Raw genomic sequence first — 26,212 nt, forward strand, 5'->3', positions numbered from 1 at the left:
GCTGGACATCTTGGGGGACTTGAGACTGGGGAGCGGGGCTGTCTGGGGGGTTTTGTAGCTGGGAGTCCCTTTCTCCCGGCAGTTCTGGCCACTCTTGGCTTTACCCAGGTTCTTCCCAGCCTTGTCTAGGTTCAGCCTGGGCATGGTGCCCATATGGCTGTACATGTCCGACGACCGGGCGTAGGGGCCGGCGCTCTTGGGCATGGTGTTGAGGTCATCCTGGATGCTGTCGAAGGGCTCCTCCAGGAAGCCGTGGGGAGGAGGGAGATGTGGCCTCAGAGTCTCGGGACAGCTGGGGACCACGGAGGTGCGCCGGAAGGTGAAGGAACGGGGGATGCTGCTCAGGCTTCCAAACCCTTTGAACTTGAAAAACTCTGGCAAGGAGAGGGGAGAGACGAGTGTGGGGTTACTGCCTGCACGGTGTGATGGTGGGGGGTCCTGCAATCTCTGGTCCTGGGTTGGGGTGGGCGTGGGGCACTGTACAGCCTGGTGTCACACTGTTACACCCAATTCTGCAGTCCCAGCCCAGCATGACATCCCTGTGGCCTGGGGGTGTATGCTGCTCAGGGCGTCTCTGCTGCGCCCTGGCAAACCCTAGCAGGTTTCCCCACCGCAGTTGCAGGGGTGGAGGAGGAAGCACCCAGCCCCGGTGAACAGGCAGATCCAGAAATGATTTCAAATCTTTTCCTCCCGCCCTCTGCCTCCCAGGGCACTTTGGGCAGGGCTGTGCCCATCCCTGTGGCATCAGGGCAGCTCTGCAGGATGCAAGCATGAGACACACTACATCTCCCCAGGGGATGGGGGTCCTGGACATGTGTGACCTGCTCACATGCATGTGGCGGAGCAGGAACCGGCCACAGGCACTGCCGGCTGCGGGTGGGAGAACAACCTCCCCACTTCCTCACCCGGCCCCTTGCAGCCTCCCTGCACCTCCAGCTGCCACCTGCAAGTGCTGAGCACGAACAAAAATATTTATAACTCATGCGGGTGGCTTTGCATTTCACACCTCGGGCCCATCTTGGCTCTTCGTGCTGCTGCGGCACAGCCTCCGCCGGTGCCGATGCCGGTGCTGGTGCCAGCACAGGGATAGCAGCACAAGGTGGGGTGAAGCAGGTTGTGGCCATAGTGCCATAGAGCAGCATTTCCCTGTCAGACCCTGGGTGCCTCTGGGGGTTTTGCAATGTTGGTGCTGCCCTGGGGCTCTGCAAAGCCTCTTCCCCTCTGGTCACTGCGGATTTGCCGGGGCAGGAAGTGGCTGCAGAGGTGCTGAGCAAGGACCTGGGTGTCAGGGAGCTGCTCAGGCCTTAGGAATCCCACCTCCTGATGCCATCCATGGGCCCTGCAGGGCATCCCTGCAGCCGTGGCAGAAATCTCATGGCCACAGGGCAGTTAGAGGCAAAATTGCTTTGGGTTAAACATCCCCTCAGAGTGCAAGCATCCTCTGCTGCCTGCTGCTCCTGGGGCTGCTGTGGGGTGGCAAAGGCAGTGCTGGGGACTTTCCCCATCTCCCCTCTCTCCACCACATAGGAAAATCCCAGCTGGGATGGGGCTGTGGGTTTTGCCAGTGGAGGGGTCCCAGGGGAGTGGAGGGACTGGCCCCCCTCTGGCGCCGGCATCGTGGCAGGAATGCAGAGAGCGCAACAGAGGCCAGCTTCTATGCAGCTCAGCGCTGGGAATAGGGTGAAGGCCACTGCCCCGGGGCTCTGGGGGAAAGCTGAAGGTCTGTGAGAAAGAGCAGAGCTCCCTCCCGGTGGGTACCGAGCACTTCCTCCCAGAGCAGCTGGTGGGAATCCCTTCCCAGGCTCCCACCCTGGCTCCTCCATGTCACCCCCATCCCTGTGCTGCAGAAGCACCCTGGGCTGAGGGTCCACCAAGCCCCCAGCACCAGCTTGTACCCCAACCATGCACCCTGAAGGGTGTGATTTGGGGAGTGAAGAACCCCAAACCCTGTTGTGCATCCCTCTGGGTGCATCCTGGCCCAGCGCAGGGCTGGGCTGCAGCAGACTGGTCCCAGTCGCAGCACCCAGCTCCAGAGCCAGCACCCAGGCTCTCCCCAGCCCTGGGGATGGAAACCCCCAAAGCCCCTCACCCCAATGAGTTTCCTAACAAATGCAGAGCCTACCTCAGCTCCAAACATCCCTGGGTGGGATGACCCAGGGAGCGTGTGAGCACACACTCAGTCTCAGACCCAAACTCAGACTCGCACTCACAGATTCACACTCACACTCATGCATCCCTCCTCCCTGCCAGGCTGTCCAGGTGAGCTCCCCATCTCCCACCCAGTCCCATGGCCACTTACTGAACTTCTTGGAGGCCCCCCGTTTCTGGCCCTCGGCCATGGCTGCGCCGGTCGGAGGCCGCGGGGACCGAGAGGGACAAGTTTGTAACTGTGAAGCCCTTCCCTGCCCGCTCCTCCCTTCCTGCCCCCCCCCGCAGTCACTCATCGCTCGCTCGGCGTTTCCTCCCAGTGCTGTCATCTGCTCCCAGCCCCGCTGCTGTCCCTGCCTGCCCTCACGCTGTCCCCAAAGTCCCTGTGGCCACTCGCACATGCCCGGTTGCTCAGGGGCCATGTCTGTGCCCTGGGTTGGTGGTGCCTGGCAGGTGTGAACACCCGAAAACCCTGGGTGCCAGCCTCAGAGGAGGTGCCAGCCCTATGGAGGAGGGTGACAGCTTTAGGAAAAGGTGACAGTCCTATGGATGAGGGCGCCAGCTCTGTGGATGAAGGTGCTAGCCTTACGGATGGGAGTGACAGCCCTATGGATGAGGCTTCAGCCCTATGGATGGGGGTGCCAGTCCTGTAGAGGAGGATGCCATCCCTATAGATGAGACTCCAGCCCTGTGGATGACATGCCAGCCCTGCACACAGGACTCCACCATACACATCTGGGGCTCAGCCCCTGCAGGGTGAGAACCCCATGGCATCACTGCCGGTGGGCCATGCCAGGAGCTGTGCTCTTGTGCTGGGGGTCCTTGGTGTGCCCCGTGGGAGTGTCTCCATGCAAGACAAGGTGGCCTGGCCTCGGCAGGGATCTGGTGTCCGTGTTGTCCCCCATTCCCGGGGAGCTGATTGTTCCCATGCATAGGACATCACCAGCCATCCCCACTGGTGCTCTATCCTTGTCTCCCTGCACTCTCCACCTTGGGGATCAGTTTCAAGCAGCCCCAGACAGAACCTCCAGTTCGTCCTGCACCTGAACACGGCATAGCAGGAGGGATTGTCCCCATCTGGGCACAGGAGCAGGAACTCGGGATCCCCTGCCACCAGCCCTCCAGTGTTCTCCTGCCCTGGCCACGGCATCTCCGTGCCACAGCACAGGGTGCAGGAGCAGAAGTTCTGCTTAACCCGCAAAAGTTCTGCTTAACCCCTGACGCGCTTAAGCACAAGCGGGGGGCACAAAAACACTCTTGGGCAACGCGGAGGGGAGCGGGTGACACCGGGGACAACATGGCGGGCGCCACTGCGGACTACAACTCCCAGGATGCCCCGCGCGGCAGCGGGGCGGGTCACGTGTCCGCGCTGTCGGGTCACGTGGCGGAACGGGCGGGCCGCGGTGCTGTGGCAACGGCGCGGCCGCCATGGCCAAGCAGTACGACATGGTCGAGTGCCCCTTCTGCGACGAGGTCTCCAAGTACGAGAAGCTCGCCAAGATCGGACAGGGCACCTTTGGGTGAGTACCTCACCGGCCACGGCCCTCCTTGGCTCCCCGTCCGGCCTCAGGCCCGCAGCGCGGGCCCGGCTCCGCGACCCGTCCTCGCCAGGCCCGGGTTCGCCCTGCTCGGGTGTCCCTTTCCTCGGTCACTCCTCTGGCTCCAGAGAACCACCCTGGCTCGTGAGACCTCTTTTTCCCACCTTGAGGCCCCGCTCACGCAGAGCAGAGCTTATCTTGGAGACAGCTTAGGTGGGGACCTGTAACTTGGCTCAAAATGTGCAACTTGGCTCAAAATTACAACTTTGCCCCAAATGTTCAACCTTTTGCCCCAAATGTGGAACTTTTTACCCAAAATGTACATCTTGGCTTAAAATATGCTGCTTTACCCAAAATCCTTGTCAGGCTGCAGGAGCTCTTGGCTGTCTCTTGGCTCAGCCAGTCCTGGGGGGCCACTGGCCTGAGGGGAATGTGGCTGGGTTGGGTGGTGGCTCAGCACAGAGCTCTCTGCCTGGTACTTCAGTGTCTTGTTTGGTTTTGTTCCTGGTCAGGAGCACCTGGCTCCTTCCCTTTTTTTCCTCGTGTCGCTCACGGATTTGTTTCTGTTTTTACAGGGAAGTTTTCAAAGCTAAACATCGTCAGACAGGCAAGAAAGTAGCACTGAAAAAGGTGTTGATGGAAAATGAGAAGGAGGGGGTAAGTGTGGGAGCATGGCTGGGCTGTGTTAGGGAAGGCCTGGACTGGGGGGTGAATCTCTAATCCCTGTCCTCTCTTTCTCTCTCCTAGTTTCCCATCACAGCCTTGCGAGAGATTAAAATCCTGCAGCTGCTCAAACACGAGAACGTGGTGAACCTCATAGAAATCTGCAGGACCAAAGGTACTCTTGTGTCTCTCTTGTGTTGCTGATGGCTTTTTTTCAGCCCTACTGAGCAGGCTGGTGTCTTGTGTTGGGACTGGGGTTGTCTAACTGAGCTTGTTGCTGCCTGTGATGGGGGGTAACGGCTCACTTACATTGGAAAAGAGTTTCTCCACCTCCTCACTCCCACCTCATGCCATGTTCCCCCCCTGATGGGTGCTTGGCAGGCTCAGCACACCTGGCCTGGCTTTATTTTCAGTGAAATTGCTTTAAAACATTCACTAGAGTTTGTATATCATTCCCTTACATGGATTTGTTCTGGAAAAATACTTTGGAAAGTGACAGCTGATGTTACAGCCTGCCCTTCCCTTGCCAGTCATGACAAATAAAAATGAAACTGGCAGATCCCTGGTGATGGTGTTGTTTGAAAAGTCCAGTCACTGGACTGGTAGAAATCTCTGACCTAGGACTGAGAAATTGAAGTTAGTCCAGAACTGTGTGGATTGTTGCCTGAACAGGTATGAGTAAAAACACCAATGACAAGTTAATTTTTAATTCACTGTGTGATTAAATGAGCTGTGACGATTGGGTGTCTGGCACAGCAAAGGTAAATATTTTTGTGGACTTGTCAGTAGTTTGTGTTTCGTTTTTGTTTTGTTTGAATTCCAGTTTTCATCCAAATCTACCTTGACCTCAGTTTACAGTTAAGTAGAAAGATTGCATTTACTGTTCTCAAATTTCAGACTTTTCTCTTTTTACCTTGGAAAGGTGCATTTGGGGCTGTATCTGTGTCGGGAACTGCAAACCCACTGCGCTCTCCTGGCTGGAGAGGAGAGCACTGTGCTTCTCTGGGGGCTGAGGTTTTCTGGTTGGAGCTGCTTATCAGCAGGTTTTGCTGATTACAGCTGATGAAAATCAGCCTTTCTTTTTAATAACGTTCTGCGTGTGCGCTCTAGGAACAAGATTGCAATCGAACAAATCGATTGCTTCATTTGAGGTTTCCTATAACTTTAAATTCCAGTTGGAGTTTTAAATTGGTTTGATCCAGAGTGGTCTGTTTTTGTGGATGCTGTTTGAGGTTGCAGAAAGCCTCACTTTCTAATGTGAGATTGGGCAGGTTTTCCCTGTTAGTGCACGTTTCCCAGGGCTGTCTGTGGGTGCCTCCTCTATCGCTGATGCCATCGGCGATGGTGCTTGGCTGGCAGCCACAGCTCGCAGGGAGGAAACCCCACAGCCGTTATTGTGCACAGAGCAGCATGAAATGAAGCTTTCAAATGTTTTCATGCCCTTTCCTTGCCTGTGCCAATCCTCATCTCCTGTTCTTGTCTTGCTGTTTTTGCTTAGTGCCTCTTTACAAAGGACCTGCAGGCTCTCTGGTTCTCTGCATTCCCATGCCCTGAGGTTCTGTCTAGTGAGTGTTGTATGAGCTGCAGGGTGGTGGGATGAGCTGTGACAGGGTTAAGGGTCCCGGGAGTTGGATCCTTGTGAGTCCCTTCCAGCTGTGGATATTCTGTGATTTATTCCATGCCCCTCACTGACAGTGCCTCCGTGTCTCTCCCACAGCCTCTCCATACAACCGCTGCAAGGGCAGCATCTACCTTGTGTTTGACTTCTGTGAGCATGACCTGGCCGGCCTCCTCAGCAACGCCCATGTCAAGTTCACGCTCTCAGAGATCAAGAAAGTTATGCAGATGCTGCTGAATGGACTTTACTATATCCACAGGAACAAGGTAATGGGCCAGATCCGTGCTGTGCTCAGAGGTCACCCTGCTCTCTGTGGCTTTCCAAGTAGCAGATGTCTGAGCACAGGCTGGAGGGAAATCCTTGTATTTCACCTCTTCAGTCTGAGCATCCTGCTGGCAGCAGGCACCCAAGGAGGGCACTCTGATGCCTTAACCCTTCAATGTCTGTCTTTGTACAGATCTTGCACCGAGACATGAAAGCCGCGAACGTCCTCATCACGCGGGACGGAGTCCTGAAGCTGGCGGACTTTGGGCTGGCTCGAGCCTTCAGCCTGGCCAAGAACAGCCAGCCCAACCGCTACACCAACCGGGTGGTGACCCTGTGGTACCGGCCTCCCGAGCTGCTCCTAGGTAGGAGGTGGTGGGCTCTGCTGGCTTCTCATCCCTCCTCGTCCCTCTGGGAGACTAACTCGGCATCTCCGTTTAGGGGAGCGGGACTACGGTCCCCCCATTGACCTCTGGGGCGCAGGCTGCATCATGGCAGAGATGTGGACCCGCAGCCCCATCATGCAGGGCAACACGGAGCAGCACCAGCTCACCCTCATCAGCCAGCTCTGCGGATCCATCACGCCAGAGGTGAGGGCGGGAGCGGGGATGTGGTGTGGAGAGTGGGAGGAGTGTGAGCAGGGTGTGGGGCCAGGCGCTCCTGGGCTCTTCCCTGCCCTGTGTGCTGGCTGCTGTGTGCTCCCAGCAGCACTGGAAGGTGCCTGCAGCTGGTAGGGAGACTGAGGAGTCTTCTAGGCTTCTGTGTTTGGGGGTTGTCTCTCAGACAGACACACTCAATTTCTGCTTAAAGAAGGGTGGGGGGTTTTTTTCTGTTGGTATTTTGCACTGGTCACCTTGAAAAGCCTCTTGAATTCTGGCTTGTGATTTGTGGTATCATCTCAGCCTTGGTGTGAGCACTGGGCCCGGCCCTTTCTCAGCTCCTCCTTTATCAGCAGCTCGTCCTGCCCTCTTGTGGGGAGTGAGCTGAGGGATCCCGGCCCGAATGTTGTGCCGGCAGCTGCAGAGTCCTGACCCTGCAGTCACATTCATTATGTGCATACATTGAAGGTGCTTTCTTTGCCACCTGCTGTGTTCTCTGCCAGAGCAGGGTTGAGATAAATGCTAGTGATTGCAGCTTTGCTTTCTAAGGATAAAAGGTGCCACATCCAGGTGATTATGTAGCAATCAGTTTTGTCACCTTATCTTTCTGTCTGTGGTAGCCATGCTCTCTAGTAGTTGTTTTGTGGGAGAGCCAGAAATCCTGGAGCATCCTGCATGCTGTTTCCACACCAGAAGGCCCTGTCCTGACTTGTCCACGTCTCCAGGCGTTAGTGCACCCTTTAATGCCTCCTTGTTGTTGTGGGAACAAAGTCTGCTGGCTTGGAAGTTATAAAATAGAGTTGTTATTTCAGACCTCACCCTGGTTTGCCTGAGGGTGTTTGAATAAAAAATGGCTTGTGCTTTCAGTAATTATTTCTTGTCAACCCCCTTTCCTACCCCTTCCCAGGTGTGGCCCAACGTGGATAAGTACGAGCTGTACGAGAAGCTGGACCTGCCCAAGGGGCAGAAGCGGAAGGTGAAGGACCGGCTCAAGGCCTACGTCAAGGACCCCTATGCCCTCGACCTCATCGACAAGCTGCTGGTGCTGGACCCCGCCCAGCGCATTGACAGCGACGACGCGCTGAACCACGACTTCTTCTGGTCGGACCCCATGCCCTCGGACCTCAAAAACATGCTGTCCACCCACAACCAGTCCATGTTCGAGTACCTGGCCCCGCCGCGCAGGAGGGGTGGGCACATGCCCCAGCAGCCGGCGAACCAAGGCAGGAACCCGACGGCCACCAACCAGACTGAGTTTGACAGGGTGTTTTGACACCCAGCAAGGTCCTGGCTGGGCTTCTCTGGGATGTCCCAGCGAGGTCTTCTTGTCTAGGAAAGGACTTTTTTCAAGGTGAAGTGACTGATGGCTTTGGCAGAGCACAGCCGTCTCCTCTCAGCCACCGTGGAGCTGCGTGACTGGGGAGGTGGCACCTGTGAGCTCCACGGTGTTTCCCTGCAGTTTTGCCTCAGAACCTGTGTTCCCCACCCTCTGCAACTGTCTGTATTGGTTACATTAAACTTGCAGATCAATTGTCATGGATCTGGTGATGGAAAAAGAGTCTCTGTCCATGCTGGGGCTCTTGGCAAATGGTGCTGGACCAGCAGGACTGGGATTAGCTGCCCTAGACTAAGCTGGGCCCTGCTTGGAGATGTCTCAGCTTTCTTGATTGGTTGTAGCTCCTGCGTGGAGTATCTTTTGAGCACTGAAGCGTTGATGTAGGATGAGGCAGGTGCTTCTGAGTCATCAGAGGTGTCCTGGGGAAGGCAGTTGCTCTAGACAGCATGACTTGCTCTCACTGCAGGCTGGGATCTAGCCTGGAAAGGGGCTTCCTTGGAAAACCAGGGGGGTGGCTGGCAGAGCTGAGTGCTCCATATAGCCTGGATTTGCAGTGGGAATCATTGATCTCTGTAACAGCATGTGGCATCCGTGCTTTCTTCATTGCAAAACACAATCAGGAGTCCTGGGGGACACACCCACCCTGATTCCCTGCAGCCCTAGCTGGGCAGGAGTTGGGATGGGGGAGGGAGTTGTGAGTGCTGGCCTGGCCTGAGGCGAGACCTGCCATCCCACTGGAATTGCCCGTGCACACACTGATCAGCCGTGCACACCTTATCCCAGAGCTTGGTTGCTTCCAACTCATCCAGAGCCAGTGCTCCTCCACAGCTGCTCCCTGCAGTGTCTCCCATGGCTGTGAGCTGTAGCTGGCCACCTTCTTGCTGAGGCCCAGGGATCCCTAGAGTCAATGTGTGTGATGTGCCACGAGTGACAACATTTGGCACTTGTTAACTTGTCTGTTAATGACCATTGGCAAAAGCCACGTGGGTAGCATAAGGTCTCAGGATAAAAAGTGTGGATAATAGAAGACTTGTACAAGGTAACTCCGTCTCTGCTCTGGGCTCTGAAACAATGTCTGGTTGGGGGGGATTTGTTTCTTTGGAAAGACAAGTTGGTTACAAGCAATAAGCCAGTTAATTTGTGTCGTTGCGGATAAACACTGTTCTGTCCTAAACAGCTGGTTTGAAGCTCGTGTTGCTCTGCTGCCCACCCGGAGACAGCAGCGGGAGTGCTGCACGACAGCCCCTGTTAGTGCCGAGGGCAGATGCGGGGTCGGACACCCTGAAACCCCCGCCCTGCCCCTGCGGTACTGGGAGGAGGGGGGTCAGCGCAGGCAGCGCTGCAGTGGATTAACTGGCACTGCTGGGAGCAGCCCGGGGGCTCCGCTGGCCCGGGGCGAGGGCTGCGGGGGTCGGGGGATCCCTGTGCCCCGGGCTGGGCGTGCGGGCTGCAGGGCCACATCCCTGTGCTGGCGGGCTAAGCGACCTCGCTTGCCTCTGGTGCTGCATCCTCGTCCTCCCCTGTCCCGAGGGGTCGGCCGGGACCCCCCTCCCGCGGTGGTCGCGGAGGGGGCGCCGCCCCGCTGCCCTTCGCAAAGATGGCTCCTCCCCCGCCCCTGCCCTTGCCCTGACGTGGCGTTCGCTGCCCGGCTCAAAGATGGCGGGGGGGGCGCGGTGCGGCCCCGCCCCTCTCCCCCCCACACCCTCCGGCGGCGGCGCGCGCGGGCGCGGGGATGGTGGCGCGGGGTTTGCGCGTGCTGCGCGTGGCGCTGCGGGCCGGGGGGCGCCGCTTCGGCACGCGCCCCGCGCGCGCCCCCGCCACGGACTACCAGGTACCACCGCCGGGAGCGCGCACGGGGGGCGGGGGGCGGGTCACAGGGACCCGGACAGCGATGCGGGCTCCGGTACCGCGCGCGGCGGCCGAGACCCGACTCCCCACCCCGCCCCGTCCCGCACCCTCTGCCATGTCCCACAACCACGGGCCGCGTGTCCCCGCTTTCTGCTCGGGGCACCCCGCAAACCGCCGCGCCCCGTGACAGCGGCGGGTGACCCCGGCCTGCGGCGGGAGCCGCTCCGGCAGCTGCGGTGTGTCCCGGTGCCATGCGGCCGCTCCAGGCGTCGTGGGCACGATGGCGGTCCCCCGGCGTGCCCCCCAGGGCGGGCGGGAGCGGTCCTGCCCCGCGCTCCCTGGAGCTGGAAGCGCCGCCGGTGCCAGGTGCCGCTGTCTGACGGGCCAAGGTCTAGCTGCCTGGGTGGGGTGTCCCCACGCTGGGGACATGTGCTGGGCCCGTGCCAGGCCCTCGGTGCAGTGCCAGCCGCACGTCCCGAACCAGCGGGTTTGTTGGACTCCTGTCCCACGTGCGCCGTGCAGGTGCAGCGCTCCTGCTTCAACAGCGCGGCTGCTTCGTTAGTGCCGCTCGTTAAACAGCGGGTGTGCACTGGAGCGCTGCCCGCTCCCGACGGCGACCTTGTCCCACTGAGCAGCAGTGGGTGCCGGGCGCTGACCTGCCCTGTGCCCCCACCGCGGGGCCAAGGGGCGTCTGGGGAGGGACGGGTAACCCCTGCTCATAAGTAGCCCGTCCCCGTGACCGGCTCTGGCGCTGTCGGCTCGGCCCCGCGGCGCCATGGCAGAGACGCTGCCGGTGTGGGTGGCCACGGGCACCACTGAGGGGACCGAGCCCGATGGGGTGGGTTAGGGTGTGGTGGGCTTGGGGCCGGCAGGGTGGGTGGTGGTGGGCACCATCCTGACCACCACAGGGGTCTTTCCAGGATGCAGTCCGGATGCTCAACACCCTGCAGACCAACGCCAGCGACCTGGAGCAGGTGAAGCGGGAGCGTGGCGACCCCCAGGCTCAGCTGGAAGCCATGCAGGGCTTTTTGGAGAGGAGCGGGCTGAAGGTGAATGGGGGATCCCCGTCCCTGTCCCCCTGTCCTGTCAGCGGTGCCACCGTGCTCGGCACTGGCAGCTGCAAGGTTCTCACAGGGTGGTTGAACTCTTACAGGTCGAGGACCTGGATCGACTGAACATCATACACGTCACAGGGACGAAGGGCAAGGTGAGGCGGGTGGGTGGTGCTGCAAAGGACTGGAAGCATGAGGGGGAGCTGCTGGCTCTGTGGCTCCACTTGCCCCTGCCCAGGCACAGGGGGCTTTAACGCCACCATCTCCTCAGGGCTCAGCCTGCGCCTTCACTGAGTGCATCCTCCGCAACTACGGGCTGAAGACAGGCTTTTACAGGTGGGCAGGGGGGTCAGGAGGGTTTTGGGGGGCCGGTAGTGCTGTGCCTGACCATTCCCCCTGCTCTGCACCCCCTCCCCAGCTCCCCTCACCTGGTGCAGGTGCGCGAGCGGATCCGCATCAATGGGCAGCCCATCAGCAAGGACCTCTTCAACAAGTACTTCTGGCTGGTCTACAACCGCCTGGAACAGACCAAGGTAGGGGCAGCAGGGCTTATGGGGGTGGTTCCTCCCTTGGGTCCCCCCTCCTGGGGCTCTGTGCCCCCACTCTGGTTGGGGATGCCCCGTGCTGTCCCCTCACGCCCGCTCTGCCTGGCAGGACCCAGTGCACCCCAGCATGCCGGCGTATTTCCGCTTCCTCACCGTCATGGCCTTCCATGTCTTCCTGCAGGAGAAGGTAAGTGGTGGTGATGGTGACCTCCAGCTTGTGATGGGTTGGGGACATCAGGGAGGGGGGAACATAGGATTCAGCCCCCACTTGGGGCAGAACTTGCATGGGTCAGGCTGCTGTGGCTGTAACCAGGGGATGCTGTGCCAGGTGGATGGTTCCCCAGCAAATGGGAGGTGTGTTCAGGTGTGGGTTTGGAAGGGATGGTGACAGGGACCTGGCCCCACCCACATCCTAGAATCCATGGGGACTCATGGTGCTTGTGACCCTGTGATGGCTCCAGTGTCCCCGTGTCCCCAGGTGGATCTGGCAGTGGTGGAGGTTGGCATTGGTGGCGCCTATGACTGCACTAACATCATCAGGTAGGAGCTGGTGTGGCTGAGCCTGTTCCCCAGGGCTGCCAGACCGTGGTGTCCCCACTGTGATGGGGACATTGGGGACAGTGCTGTGCTGCATCCCCAGGGCACCGGTGGTGTGTGGGGTCTCCTCCCTGGGCATCGACCACACCAGCATCCTGGGAGATACCATGGAGAAGATTGCCTGGCAGAAGGGGGGCATTTTTAAGGTAGGGAGACCAGGTCATCTCTCCTCGTGGTTTTGGGGTGTGCTCCCCTGTGACTCTGAGCTCCCGTGTGTCCCTGAGCATCCCCATCCTTCACAGCCCGGAGTGCCGGCGTTCACTGTGGCGCAGCCGGAGCGGCCGCTGGCAGTGCTGAGGGAGCGAGCCCAGGAGCGGAAGGTGAGCTGGTGGCAGGGGTGTGGATTTGGGGGTGCCCCAAGGCGGGGGGCTCAGCCTTCTCTCCCTGCAGTGTCCCCTCTACCTGTGCCCAGAGCTGGATGAGTTCGAGGAGGGCTGCCGGGTGCTGCAGCTGGGGCTGGCAGGTGCCCACCAGCGCTCCAACGCCGCCCTGGCCCTGCAGCTGGCGCGGATGTGGCTGCAGCGCCGCGGCTGCCAGGGTAAGGCAGGGGGATGGGGATGGGGGCCAGACTCCACCGTGGCCCCCAGGGTCTCAGTGGAGTGCCTGTCCCCCCAGGTCTTGGGGAGCTGAAGGAAGTGCCACCAAGCACTGAGCTGGTGGGGAGGCCAGTGCCGTTGGCGCCTGCCTTCCGTCCCACCGATGCCATGATCCAAGGTGCAGTATGGCCACGCCAGAAATTCCCCTTGCTGTGTCACAAGGGACATGGCAGGGCCATGTTGAACTCCAACCAGTGCCACCTGTCCTGGAGGGCACAGTCTGCCCCACACTGGATCCCCACGGGGGTACCGGTGCTGGGGAGGGTGTGGTGGTCCCAACCATGCCCTGTGTCCCCCCAGGCCTGCGGGACACAGAGTGGCTGGGCCGGACCCAGGTGCTGTCCCACGGCCCTGTGACATGGTACCTGGACGGAGCTCACACCACCAGCAGCATCCAGGCCTGTGTCCGCTGGTTCCGCCAGGCTGCCCTCAACCGGGACAAGCTCCACGAGTAAGAAGGGGACACGAGGGGGAACACATGCCTGGGGGGCATGGTGGTGATGCTGGGGCATGGACCACCTGCCCTCTCTCCCTGCAGTGGCTCCGAAGTGCGTGTGCTGCTCTTCAACGCCACGGGGGACCGGGACACGGCGGCGCTGCTCAAGCTGCTGCTGGTGAGGTTTGGGGGAGCACAGGGGGGTCTCTGTGCCCAGATGCCTGGGCTCTCTGCCTGTCCTGGGGCCTGCTTTGCTGTGGGAACAGGGAGCCACGAGGTGGAGCTGGCCCCCTGTCCGTCTGTCCATCTGTCCACCCTGCTGTCCCTGGGTGTATCCCACCTCAGCTCCCCTCGCAGGGCTCTCACTGTCCTGGGTGTGGGGAAGGGACTTGGATCACCACGCCCTGGCCCCTGTAACCACGCTGGTGTGGGACTGGTCCCAGTGGAAGTCCCATGGGTGGGTCCTGAGGGTTCCTGCAGCGGTGACACTCCCTCTTCCTCCAGCCCTGTCACTTTGACTACGCTGTCTTCTGCCCCAACTTCACGGAGGTGTCAGTGGCCAACAACGCGGGTGAGTGCTGGGGAGCCGGGGTCTCCCCCGGCCCCCCCCCACCAAGTCCTGACCTCCTCCCTGGCCCCCCCCAAATCCCTGACCCCCATCCCCATCCCTCCCAGACCAGCAAAACTTCAACGTGACACTGGAGAACGCCCTGACCCGCTGCCTGGAGAACCAGCGGACGTGGACCCGGCTGCTGGAGGAGAAAGGGGGACAAGACCCCTGGCTCCCAGCTCCCCTGCGGGTGGGGGGGCTGCTGGAGCCAGCCCCTGCCCGAGGCTCCCTGCTCCTCGTGCCCCCAGCCCCGCGACCCCTCAACTCCACAGCCCTTGTGTTCCCATGCCTGGCTCAGGCGCTGCAGTGGGTGGCACAGGGCCGGGACCCCCATCTGGCAGCCCCTGCCGCCTCAGGGGCTCACTCCCACCCTGCTGCCAGCAGTGGGGCCGTGCTACTGCGGGAGGCGGCCGCTGTCCGTGTCCTGGTCACCGGCAGCCTGCACTTGGTGGGGGGGGCCCTGAGGCTGCTCGACCCTGCCCTCTCCCAGTAACTGGATGGACTGGGCTTTGCACTTGGTTTTACTTGAAGCAGCGGTTGTGCCCCCGATGATGCTCAGAGGCATCCAGGAGGGCACATGGACCCCCTCGCCCCACCCCGGCTCAGCCATTTTCACCCCAGTGCCTTTTGCCTGTGCCCTCCCGGGGACACTGCCCATGTGTGGGATGCTCCTGGCCCACATTCCCCTCTTGGTGAGACTGATTGGGGGTCCCCTGGGTCTGGGGGGGCTGCCCCAGGCTGTGCTGGGGTCCCAGTGCCCAGGGGGTGGTTGGGGGGGCAGTAGGTGGGAGCCTCAAGCTGTGGCGAGGCTCAGCATCAGGGCAAGACTAATTTAACATAGGGGAGATTTTTATTATTATTAATAACAGTTTGTAACTTGTATGGGGAGCTGGGGGGGGTGTGGTGGGTTCTGCCCATCTCCCTGTGGGAGGGCAGCAGCCTTGCACACTCCTGTCTGAATAAACCTCTTGCTGCTCCCAGTGGTGCCTGTTGCCTTCTTGGGGGGATGCAGGAGGGGCACAGGTCACCCCAAGTGCTGGGGCATGTCCTGGGGGCACCCACTTCTTCCCCCCCCATTTGATGGGGAGCCTTGGGGGAGGCTTTGGCAGTAGCTGCTCCTTCTGCCTCCCCCCTGCAGCGGGGGACCCCAGGGGGGTTGCAGGGTGCACCCCCCCGGTGTGGGCTGCCCTCGGGGGGCCAAAGCATTCACTGAATGAGTAACGGAGACCCCCTCTGGGCTCGGCCTGAGATTTGGGGCAAAAAATCAGCTTAATGGCACCGGGGTGGGTCCCCAAGTCCGTTGGCCAGGGGCTGTGCAGGCTTGGGGGGGCCTGGGGGCGTCAGGCCATGCTGCTGGTGGAGCAGGGGGTGCTCTGGGTGCTGCCGATGCTGTGGTTGGTGCTGCTGCTCTCCGAGGCTGGTGCCGTGCTGGAAACCGGCTGCAGTTTGGAGATGGGACCTGGCTCACACCGCCCGCCATGGAGCCGGGGGGAAACACCAAGGGGAAACCACACTCAGGGCGAGTGGTGGCGGTCTTGGCTTGTCCCCACATGACCTTACAGCCCTCATGCACAAACCCTGGTGGGTCACTCCCCACCTGGCCCCTGAGCCCCTGAGATGGAGATGAGTATGGGGGACCATGGTGGCACCAGGAGCTGGAGGGAGGGCAGGTGGTAGAGGGGTAGTAGGAGGGACCCCGGGGAGCTGTGGACACCTGGAGCAGGGTTATTATATGGCATTGCCAGGTGGGCTGTACAGATGAGGGTAATGGAGCAGCCTGGTCCCTGGCTCACCTGGGGGTCTTGACCAGGGGGAAAAATGGGCAACCCAGTAAGGGACATGCATGTGGTCCCCCTATCCCACCATGGGGTCCCCAGGGGTGGTGGATACTCACGGGTGCGCGAGTAGATGCACCAGAGCCCAGCAGTGAGGAGCGCCCCGATGAGGAAGGCACCAAAGGTGATGCCCAGGACAGCAGCCAGTCCCAGCCCACGGCCTGTGGGAGGACAAGGCTGTCAGCACCTTCCCACTCCCATTCCCACCTTGGCCCCTTCCCTGCCCCGAACTCACTGTTGGGTGGCCGCCAGGTATCCTTCACTGTCACTTCCAGGACCTTCTCAAAGTTGGTGTTGTTCTGCAGAGGTGGAGGTTGGGGTGAGAGGTGGAGATCTGCACACCCCAGCTAGGGGACAGGGCTGGGAGCCTCGAGGCTCTTTGAGAACCAGCAAATGCTGCTCCCGGATGGGCTCCATCACCCAATGGTGTGGGACAAACCTGCCAGGCTGGGACTGGCGTGGTGGCATTGCAGGGTGGGAGGGGTTACACTGACCTGCAAGCCGGCCTTGCACTTGAGGGTGGCGGAGAAGGGGATGCGTCCGCCCTCGGGAACAGCGTAGGTGAAGCGGAAGCGCCAGATCTTCCTCCCGTGGCTGCTGGGGGGGCCCTCCAGCACGGCCACCCCCACGTCATGTGCCTCCCCACCCTGCACCAGCAGCACTGGCTCCCGCCCTGGTGCCACCAGCCAGCAGTCCTTCAGCTGCAGGTCGGCCGGGTGGTCATCCCACATCATGGACGCCTGCCGTGGGTAGAGGGGAGTAGGGGCACACCATCAGTCAGGGTCACTGGCCCAGGGGCAGTTAGACTCCCCCAGCCTGGGCACTGGGATGGTGGCAGTACCTGCAGGAAAGCCTCCTTGTTGACCTCCAGCTCCGTCTGTGGCACCTCAAAGGCAGCGGTGGGGAAGAGGCGCAGGAAGAGCTCCCGTGGGATCTCGCACTGGAAGGCCACCTGCAAGAGGGGACAGTGCTGAGGCCACCCCTGGCATCCAGCACACCCAGCACCCAGCCAGCAGTGGCATCGGTGCCCTTCTCCCACCCTTGGGCATGCTGGGAAATCCGGCTCTTACCCGTATGTCCTGGATTTCTGTGCCCTTGGACAGCTTGATGAGGAGCTGCGAGAAGGGCAGGAAGGTTGGGTCAGCCAAGTGATCCTCACTGCCAGGGTGTATTGTCCCACTTGGATGGGATGGGATGGCATGGGAGGGTCCCACCATGGGATGGGGTGGGATGAGATGAGATAAGATGAGATGGGATGAGATAGTCCCACCATAGGATGGGATGGAACAGAATGGAGTGGGAGCCCCACCCACCCCCCCCTGCCATCTCATGGATGTTTCCAGCCATGCAAAAGCAAGGAGGTCCTCATGGAGAAGCCCCACCAGTCATCACTGAAGCCTTCATGGGGCATCAGCGGGGCTGGGGGCAGCACCCCCAGCTGGACCCTCCTCACCTCATTGTTGGCATAGCCCCTGCCCCCCAGCAAGGTGCCACAGTGGCTGAGGGGGCTTTTCAACATGAAGTGGGTGGCATTTTTCTCTGCCTGACAGTTGATGTCCCTCAGTGTGATGTCCTTGATGTCTAAGTCCTTGATGACCTGGGGAAAAAACACACGGTGGTCACCCACTGGCTGGGGACAGCCCCGTGCCACTCATCCTGAGCACCGGGAGGAAAATGTATTGTTGGTGGACATTGGGACCTCCCCTCTCCTTCCCTGTCACCTTCAGGTGGGACTTGATGATGGTGATCTCCATGGTTTCATCTGTGCACGTCCAGGGCTTGAGCAGGAGCAGCAGCTGGTGGGGCTGCAGTTCAGGAGTGGGGGTCAGGCGGGTCATGGGGGTGATCATCTCAGTCACCTTCTTGGTCGCCTCTGCAGGACAGGGAGATGGGGTGCTGAGTGGGGGTGGTGACACTCCCCACCCCGCCCAGCCCTGGGGCTCTGGGGGCCTCACTGTTCTCCTGGATCTCCATGCTGATGCGGGTGGTGGCGGGGATGGCGGAGTAGGAGGCGATGATGCTGTAGTTCTTCTCGAAGGCTTTAGCGATGAGGTCCTGCTCCGTGTCAGGCAGGAGCTCCCCAGGCAACAGCGTCGGAAAGATGGTCATGATCTTGTAGTTCCCAGAGGCCTGCAGTGGGAAGGGGGGCAGCACAGAAGGGCTAAATGGGGATGGGACAGCTTCTGGGTTTGTCCTCGTTAGGAAGGGTTGCAGGAGGGGGGCTGCCATCTCCCCATGTCTAATGTCCCCAGGTGCCCTCCTGCCACCCTGTCCATGCCACTGGCATCTCCTGGGTCCCTGGCAGACCTGTTGGTGGGGGTCGTGGGGGAACACATGTCCCAGTCAGCCTACCATGACCTGGATGTTGCACTTCTTGAAGGAGAGAGACCAGGTCAAGTTGGCCCTGCTCTGCAGGATGAGGATCTGGTTGCTGACGTGATTCTCGGGACAGCTGAGGGACAGGTTCACTTCTGTGATCAGGGAGCTGCAAAACCACGAGAGCCTCCTCTCAGCATCAGCATTCCACACCAAGGGGTCCCATATCCAACTTGAGATGTGGAGCTCTGCCTTTGAAACACCCCAACATCTTCCCAAGCATCTCCAAGCATATTCCACCCCTGGGGTCCCATTGCTGGCACTGCGGTACCTGGGCTCTGGCTGCAGATGGATGATGTGAGCAGCCCTGGTGCTCTGGGTGTCCCCGTGTGAGCAGCTCTTCACCCCGTGGAAGAAGACCTCGGTCTCAAGGTGCAGCATGGCATTGAAGTGGTTCTGGGGGATGCAGTCTGGGGGGCTGCTGGCATCTGTGTAGACAGGGGGATCAACAAAGCCAAAGCAGGCTCAGTGGGTGGGGAGATGCTCAGGGCCATCAGTCCCCATGGCATCTCGGGGGGGTTGTCAGCCTTCTGGAGCAGGAATATCACTCCAGGCCCCCAGTGCCAGACCCTCAGGGCCAGACCCCAGCCCCACTCACCTTCTCCCAGGTGGAGCTGGACCCAGCGGGGATCCCGCAGCTCGCTGTAGGATGTGATGCCCCCGTAGGTAGACTGAGCCCAGTTCAGCAGCTCCTCCTCGCTAGAGGCCATGGGTGGCTCTGCAGTGGTCCCTGAGATGAGGTGGGCATCCTGTGGGCCGAGAGGCAGCCTGAGCCAAGGTGGGGGGCAAGGCTCATCCCTCCCTGGTGTAGGCTGGCGTGGGGAAAGCGAGGAAAACCTTTCCCCCCAGAGTGAAGGATGCAAGTCTGAAACTAAACCAGGTGAGCATCCCTGGAGCCTGAGCTGGGGGTCACCCTGGATGAGTGGGGATTTTCAGGGACATGGGCTGGGAGTGGCAAGAGCGGCCGGCGGCACGCGGAGGGTTCGGCCCACTTTATTATTAGCCACAAACAAAGCAGGAGGTTTATTTTGCTAACAAAGCGCCCAACCCCGGCTCAGCTCACTGGAGCCAAACCCCATCCCTGACCTTCCTCTCACCGGCCGGAGGAAACGGGAGCTTTTTCCAGCCCTGTGCGTCATTCCCTGCCTGGCCAGCCCTGTGCTCAGTGCCGGGAGTGGCCAGGAGCGTCCCCTCCTCCCTGGGGCACCACAAGCATCATGTCTGGGGATGGGAGGGACACAAATCTCCCTTAAACATCTCCATGGGTGGCCCCAGCCCTGCTGCCCCCTGGGATTGGTCCTGGTGTGGGGCTGTGGCACTCACGGTGTGGATGAGCAGGTGTGGGCACCGGGAGGTGATGTTGGCAAAGCAGCGGGCGCAGAGGAGGACGAGCACGGGTGACCGGCCGCAGGCATCAGCTCCTGGTGTGATGGACACTGTCAGCAGGACAGTAGGGGCCTGTGGGGAAGAGGAGAATGTCACCACTGCGGCCACCAAGCCCCAACTGCTGTCACCTACCTGGCTGCCCCTGGAGCCAGAGGCAGCTGGGAGAGACCTCAGATAGGAGGCGGCCGTGGCTGGGTTCAGGGGGCTGGTGGAGGGATGCAGGGATGCCACATGGATGTGTACCCACACTGGGGGGGAAAAAACACCCCCTGGCTCCCCCAAGCAAGGGACCAGAGTATCCCTACCTCGAGGGTGATGGTATCCCCACGCTGGGGTCCAGGGATCCTTGAGTCAGAGACTGACTAATCTCTGCGCTGGGCACGAGGGTGCCCACTGTGGACTGGGCTGTCCCCACACTAGAGAGTGGCATGTCACCACACTGGGGACTGGGACTTTCCTATACCAGCAACCAGAGTATCCTCATACTGGGAACTGGTATGTCCCCACACCAGAGTATCCTCATACTGGGGACTGGTATGTCCCCACATCAAGGACTGGGGTGTCCCAACACTGGTGCCAGGGAATCTCCACTCTGGGCACTGGAGCATCCCCATTGTAGGTACCGGGGTGTCTCCCACTAAAGACTAGAGAATCCCCACCATGGGTACCATGACATCCCCCCAGAAGGTTTCCCAGCCCTATCCCAGCACTGTGCAGCCACTCCAGGCTCAGGAGCAGCCACACGGGTGTGCAGGGATGCCGGGGGCACAGTGTTGGCACACATCATTCCCTGTGGCTAGCACTGCCTGGTGGCCTCCAGCCGGAAATCCGAATGGGGAAGTCGAAACATCAGGCGCTAAGTTTGGCAACTGCCTCCCGAATCACGGCTCGCAAAGTGCTGAGCCAGGCAGCAGGCAGGGAAAACCAGCTGGGGACCAGCCGGGTGGAGGCAGCTGCCAGTGCCGGGCACAGGGATGACGGGATGAAGCCTTGGGCATCCCGACCTGGCCATAGCCCTGTGGGTGGCCGGGGACCCCGGGTGGCCCCGGGCGCTGGGGAGGAGCCGGCGGCTGTTTTTCCTGCCGCGTGTTTTGTGGCGCTCCATTGTTTGGTTGCGCGAGTGGCGGGAGCCTCGTCGCTCCCGCCGCCGCCTTTCGGGTTATTTTTTTCCTTTTTCTTCTCTCTTTTTTTTTTTTTTTTTTCATCGTAGGGATCTGCTTATAGAAAGCGGCTTCCAGTAATTCTTCTATAAGTGGAGCCGCGTCCCTGCCCGACTCCCCCCGCCCGCCGCAGGGCTCAGTGCCTCAGCCGTGACATCAGTGCGTGTCCCCTGCCGCCTCTGGTGACAACCCCGGGGCAGCCCCGGCCCTGGCACCTATCCAGGATGCCAGGGCCAGGTCACACCGGGCTGGGGCAGAGGAGCCCTTGCAAAACCCACCCTCCCCAGCGCCTCCTGGCCTGGCTCCCACCCCCGCCCTGAAAAGCAGAACTGGGAGAACTGGGAGGTGGCGGGGGCGGGGGGAGTGTGGCGCCGGGCAGCCCAGGGCTGGGCCAAAATCGGGTGCTGGGTTTGTGGGGCCAGAGTGAGGGGAGCTGGGCTGTGCTGCAGAGCCGCTGTGCAAATCCATGTGCTGGTGCAAACCCACCCAACAACGCCAGTCAGTACCAGCACCAGCCCTGCCACTGCTCTGCACCAATCCTTGCCAAAAGGCACCCACAAAGGGATTATTGCCCCCTGGCATGGCCATGACAACACTGGTAGATAGGCTGGGTGCTTTAAAGCGATGTGCCTCCTTGATCCCTCCTTCCTCCTTCCATTCCTTTATCCCTGCCTCCATCCCTTCTTTGATCTCTATCCCTCCATCCCTTCCTCCTTTCCACCCCACCTTCCTTTCCACCTTCCATTCCTCCTTTCCTCCTCAGTGTGGTCAACATGGCTCTGCCAAGCTCCTGAGCCAAAACCAGGCCACCTCCCCAGGGAAATACGGAGTCCTGGGATGTCCAACACAAGGACATCTGCCCCAGGAGCATGGACTGTTAGAGAATTTGCCTCTGAAGTCTTTAAAATCCCGTTGGGGGCAGAGATACCCGTGGCTGTGCTGGGAGGGGAAGCCTGGCAGAAGGCACCATGGAAGAGGTCCTCTCACTGTTCCTTACTTAGAGGAAAGTTTTGACAGCTGGGACACCCTGCCTATGAGGACAGTGACAGGGTGACAATGCTGTGGTGACAGTGTGAAGTGACAGTGAAAGGTGATGGTGCCGGGGCGACGCACCGAGACCCCTCTCGCTCACCTTGGACCACTTGACGCTGAGGATGTGGACTTCATGGTCAGTGCCCAGGGAGCCGCTGCTGACACAGCCCCGTGGCACCGTGCTGGTGGTGTAGGAGAGGGTGATGGGCGACTCCCCCGTCACTGGCTGCAGGTCACAGCCCTCGGCTCTCCCGGGGTCTGGGCGGAAAACAAGAGACCGTCAGTCCCCGCTGCACGGATGTGGGGTGACAGCACATCAGGGGACATGATGCAGGAGGGGGCTGAGTGGCCGCGCCAGCCCCGGCACTGCCCCCGCGCCCCTGACCCCCGGTCCGGCGTCACCACGGCCCCACGGCCAGCACAGCACCCCCGGGACCATCTGCTACGTGTCTGCTCAGGGCCCGTCCGCCGCCACCGGCCCCCTCCGCAATCACGTTAATGACTCTTGGATCCGGGCTGGAAAAATCTGCTGTCCCTGCTCGGCACTGCCGTGTGCCAAAACTCGCACCCGGCCGCCCCGAGCGCTGGGGCGGTGGCGGAAGCCCCCCCGCGTTCACCCCCCGCTGCAGGAAAGTGGGAAGCGCAGGTATGGAAATGGCTGTGAAGCTCATCCTCCGCGGGCGCCGAGGCGTGAGCTTTGCCCCATCCCGAAGCTCCCGGCGGTGCGCGAGCGAGCGGGGCCGGGCCGGCGGCTGCCAAGGGAAATCCTGAGTGCAAACAGCCATTTGAAGGCCTGATCCTGTAAATCCCCACGTGCCTCGGCTGTTTCCTCTGCCCTAGGCAGCCCTGCTGCGACCAGGCTGTTCTCGAGCTGGCCCCTGAGGACCTGCCTGCACCCCCGGGGGCTCAAAGGGGGCTGGGCAGTATGGAGCCCTGTGGCCACAGCTGGGGGCTTCCCCTGGGATAACAGTGCCTGAGGCACTGTGTTTTCTTTGGAAGAGGCCACTGAGCAACATCCCTTCTTGCCCCATTCTTTCCCATCCCTGGTGGCTCCAGCCACCATACTGGGACATCACTGGACCCCACTCCAGGGCCTCCCAGCCACCCCCACAGGGACTGGGGCTAAAGGGTGTGATGTTCCAGGTCACTGAGGTTGTGGGATGCGGCACCCAGCAAAGGACCGCTCATACCATGTCGTGCCCATCACGGTGTCCCTAGGCCACATCTCGCCACCAGGGTGGCCTGACCATGGTGGCAGGGTCACGGCACAGACCCCCCGCGGTGACGCTGCCGTGGGCCCACTCATTGTCCGGCGCTTCCTCCCCCCAGCGTGGCGGCCGTGCGACCGGCAGCATCGGGAGGAAGATAAACAGCTGCTTATCTGGGCGCCACAGGCTGTGTCCCTCTTCCCTTCCACTCCTGCCCTGACAGCACTGGGCACGGCCGCACGGCCCCGGCACTGCTGGGCAGAGGACGGGGCAGCTCGTCACACCTCCTGCAGCATCCTGCCGGGAGGTCAGGCAGGGCCAGGGGCCACGGCTGGGCTCGCCCCTGGCACAGGGCAGGGATGCCAGCGGAGGGGGATGCGGGGCAGTGGTGCCAGTCGGGCACTGTCTGTCCCTGGGGAAGGCAGCGGGCTCCAGCATTATGTCAGGATCAGATAAGGGGGCTCAGCTGGGCCGCCGGGGCGATCAGATAAGGGCACTGTTATTTTTGTACTCCAGGAAAGGGAAAAAAAAATTTATAAGAAAGAAAGAAAGAAAATCCACTTTATGTTTTTCCAGCCGCCTGCCCTCTCCCTTGCTTCGGCGCAGCTGAGACCAGGCAGTGGGAATGGTCCCACTGTGGCTCCCCTGGAGCTGGGGGCACAATTCCTGGGTTTTTGGGAGATGAAAGACTCTGGGCAGAGAGCAATGCTGGGGTGTGGGGTGCAGGGCAGGGGTGGACCTGGTGGCGCAGGATGCCCATGGGATAGGCAGCGCCACTTTGGCATCCCTGCATCCGGCTGTGTCACCTCGGCACTTGTGTAACAATCTGACCCAGGTGACCCCGTCAGGAATGGGGATGGACCCTGCGCTGCAAACTTGAGAGGGAGTTGTCGTCCTCTGAGCCACTGCTGGCTGTTGGACCACGCAGAGGTGGCATCAGGGCTCAGGGGTGGACGGGACCAGGCTTCGGGTCTGACGCAAGCCACATCATTCCTGCCACTCTAAGTCAGCTGGGTGCCGAGAAGCCTCTCCCCAGGGGTGGGAAGGGATGACTCAGCACCGTGCTCACTCCATGGGGAGCAGTGCTGGTCCCTGCTGAAGGGCACAAAGTCCCCCACCTCTGGAAGCCTGCTGTGTCTGTACCCACAGCACTGCACCTACTGTGGGCACCCCAGTCCCATGGCACAGGTCCACTCTGGGCACTCCCAACCCCATGGGTCCCTGTGAGGGAAAGGCAGCAACTGGACAGGATGTGGTGAGTGGCACAGGTAGGCAGGACAGGGACAATGTCAGAGCTACACAGGACACAGACCATACAGCACAGCTATGCAAGATGGGGACTGTATAGCACAGCTACATAGGACAGGGACAATATGGCACAATCACATAGAATGGGGTCCATATAGCACAGCTGCATAGTTTAGAGGTGGTATGGCCATAGGAGATGGTCTATATGGCAGAGTGACACAGGACAGGGACCATACGGGCACAGATGCATATGACAGGGACGATACAGCTCCATTACATAAGACAGAGACTGTACGGCACAGCTATATCAGCTGGGGACCGTATAGCACAGTCAGGACAAGGACTGCACCACTCAGCTACGTGGGACAGGGACAGTGTACAATAGCTGTGTAGGATAGGGACAGCTACATAGGATGGGGATCATACAGCATAGCTAAACAGGACAGGGACCATAGGGACAGACACTCAGGATGGGGACCATATGGACTCAGCCCACATAGCACAGACATGCTAGGGCACGTATGGCACAGCCATATAGGATGGAGACTGCAGGGGACAAATACAAGATCTGTATGGCACAGATCTTGCACAGCTGTGTAGGATGGGGACCAGACGGCACAGCTATGTGGTATAGGGACTATACATCATAGGCAGTGAGGACAAGGTCTCTGTGGCACAATGACATAGGATGCAGAGCACACGGCACAGCTATAGGATGAGGACTGAACCCACAGCTACAGAGGACAGGGACCTTATTGCACATCTACGTGGCGTGGGGAACCACATGGCACAGCTACAGAGAGCACAGACCTTATCACACATATAAACAGGACAGGGACTCTATGGCACAGCTATAGAATGGGGACTGAGCCTCACAGCTACACAGGACGTGGGACTTACTGTACATCTACGAGGATGGGGACCATAATAGCACAGCTATGGGGGACACGGCCCACATGGCACAGCCTCACCAGACAGGGACTGTCTTATATCACAGGGTTGTGAAATAAGAGTGGGCATCGAGCCTGGCAGTGGGGCCACCCACGAGCGCTGGCCCCCGAGGTGGCTGGGAGGGACTGACCCAGCCAGGACACGCAGTGCCGCTGGCCCCGGCCCCTCCAGGCAGCCGCTGCCTTCCCAGCTCCCTTCCCCTCTGCCAGCAGGCCATGTCCCCAGGAACCCAGCTCCCTGCCCTCCATCAGCTCCGATGTCCCTGGGCATGACCCCCTTGAAATTCCTCCTGTAGCTTTGAAGGGACCTCGGGGTGGCCCAACTGCTCTGGAGGCAGCCAAGCCTCCATCTCCTTTTCCACGTCCCATGTGAATTTTTCCCCATTCCTCCCCTCCAGCTCCATCCCCATGTACCATGCAAGGCTTTACAGGGTTTTTCCCGTTTTTTGCTCCCAGGTCTTCGTCAACACCTCCACACACCACGGTGGTGGGAGGCCACCAAAGCCACTCCAGACCCCCCGGGTGCCATTGCCTTGGCCGGGGCTCGGCAACAGCGTCTTCAACACTTTCCGCGCCCTGGTGACGCAGCCGGGATTTTGGGGGGTCCCAGGGAGTGGCCGGGCTGTGCTGTGTGTGTTCTCGGAGCTCGGGGTGGGTTTATCCCTCACCACCCTCGGGGCTGCCCCCAAAATCCTCCTCTCCCGGCGGTTTTTGGGGGTGACACTGTGCGGGCACAGACGGGACCCCTTTGGCCACCGACCCAGAGTCGCCGCTTTCCCGTCGCGGGGGTCCCGTCCCGCGGTCCCACCGCGGCGGTCCCATCCCGGGGGTGCCGTCCCGCGGTGACCCCCATCCCCACTCACCCGGGCGGCCGAGCAGCGCCAGGAGCAGCGGCAGGAGCGGGGCGGCGCGGGGGCCCATGTCCGCCTGCGGCCGCTCCCCGGGAGCCAGCGCGGAGTGCGGGCGGCGGCAGCGGCAGGAAACCGACTCCCTTCGGAGGAGGGTCCGCGGCGGAGGAAATGCCGCTGGCGGCGCTGGGGCCGGGCCGGCGGCGGGGCGGGGGGGGCGGAGAGGACGGACCCCCCTCCCCCGGAGGCGCCGTGCCTCAGTTTCCCCCCAGCGCTCTGCGGGGCTGCGCCTCCGGAGGGGCGCGCTGGGAGCGCCCCG

General features: G+C 61.0%; 3 protein-coding genes across 8 annotated transcripts; 2 read left to right on the forward strand and 1 right to left on the reverse strand.

Annotated features, from left to right (window-relative positions):
- The first annotated feature begins 3,527 nt into the window (after nt 1–3,527).
- Nucleotides 3,528–9,209, forward strand: CDK9 (cyclin dependent kinase 9). Its single transcript, XM_032708569.1, has 7 exons — nt 3,528–3,668; nt 4,262–4,343; nt 4,434–4,524; nt 6,067–6,233; nt 6,425–6,596; nt 6,673–6,821; nt 7,738–9,209. The coding sequence occupies exons 1-7, from the start codon at nt 3,577–3,579 to the stop codon at nt 8,101–8,103; spliced, it is 1,119 nt and encodes a 372-aa protein (XP_032564460.1). The 5' UTR covers nt 3,528–3,576; the 3' UTR covers nt 8,104–9,209.
- A 691-nt stretch (nt 9,210–9,900) lies between these two features.
- Nucleotides 9,901–14,830, forward strand: FPGS (folylpolyglutamate synthase). Of its 6 annotated transcripts, none has more exons than XM_032708563.1 (15): nt 9,901–9,997; nt 10,935–11,063; nt 11,168–11,221; nt 11,338–11,402; nt 11,485–11,599; nt 11,721–11,798; nt 12,090–12,151; nt 12,252–12,354; nt 12,451–12,528; nt 12,599–12,746; nt 12,824–12,922; nt 13,105–13,255; nt 13,343–13,418; nt 13,745–13,811; nt 13,916–14,830. In XM_032708563.1, the coding sequence occupies exons 2-15, from the start codon at nt 10,947–10,949 to the stop codon at nt 14,341–14,343; spliced, it is 1,641 nt and encodes a 546-aa protein (XP_032564454.1). In that variant the 5' UTR covers nt 9,901–9,997; nt 10,935–10,946; the 3' UTR covers nt 14,344–14,830. The 6 variants fall into 6 exon arrangements, with proteins under 6 accessions (XP_032564454.1, XP_032564452.1, XP_032564456.1 ...); XM_032708561.1 differs by lacking the exon at nt 9,901–9,997 and adding an exon at nt 10,048–10,069; XM_032708565.1 differs by lacking the exon at nt 9,901–9,997 and adding an exon at nt 10,229–10,250.
- Nucleotides 14,682–26,005, reverse strand: ENG (endoglin). The gene is made up of 15 exons (XM_032708558.1): nt 25,909–26,005; nt 21,740–21,897; nt 19,385–19,519; nt 18,660–18,810; nt 18,333–18,489; nt 18,038–18,170; nt 17,641–17,815; nt 17,407–17,558; nt 17,139–17,282; nt 16,756–16,800; nt 16,527–16,637; nt 16,180–16,425; nt 15,921–15,984; nt 15,745–15,846; nt 14,682–15,309 (listed from the first exon to the last, which is right to left on the reverse strand). Exons 1-15 carry the CDS (start codon nt 25,964–25,966, stop codon nt 15,191–15,193), a joined length of 1,950 nt encoding a protein of 649 aa, XP_032564449.1. The 5' UTR covers nt 25,967–26,005; the 3' UTR covers nt 14,682–15,190.
- Nucleotides 26,006–26,212: the final 207 nt, after the last annotated feature.

The sequence above is a fragment of the Chiroxiphia lanceolata genome, chromosome 21, assembly GCF_009829145.1.
Source record: "Chiroxiphia lanceolata isolate bChiLan1 chromosome 21, bChiLan1.pri, whole genome shotgun sequence".
Taxonomy (NCBI): domain Eukaryota; kingdom Metazoa; phylum Chordata; class Aves; order Passeriformes; family Pipridae; genus Chiroxiphia; species Chiroxiphia lanceolata.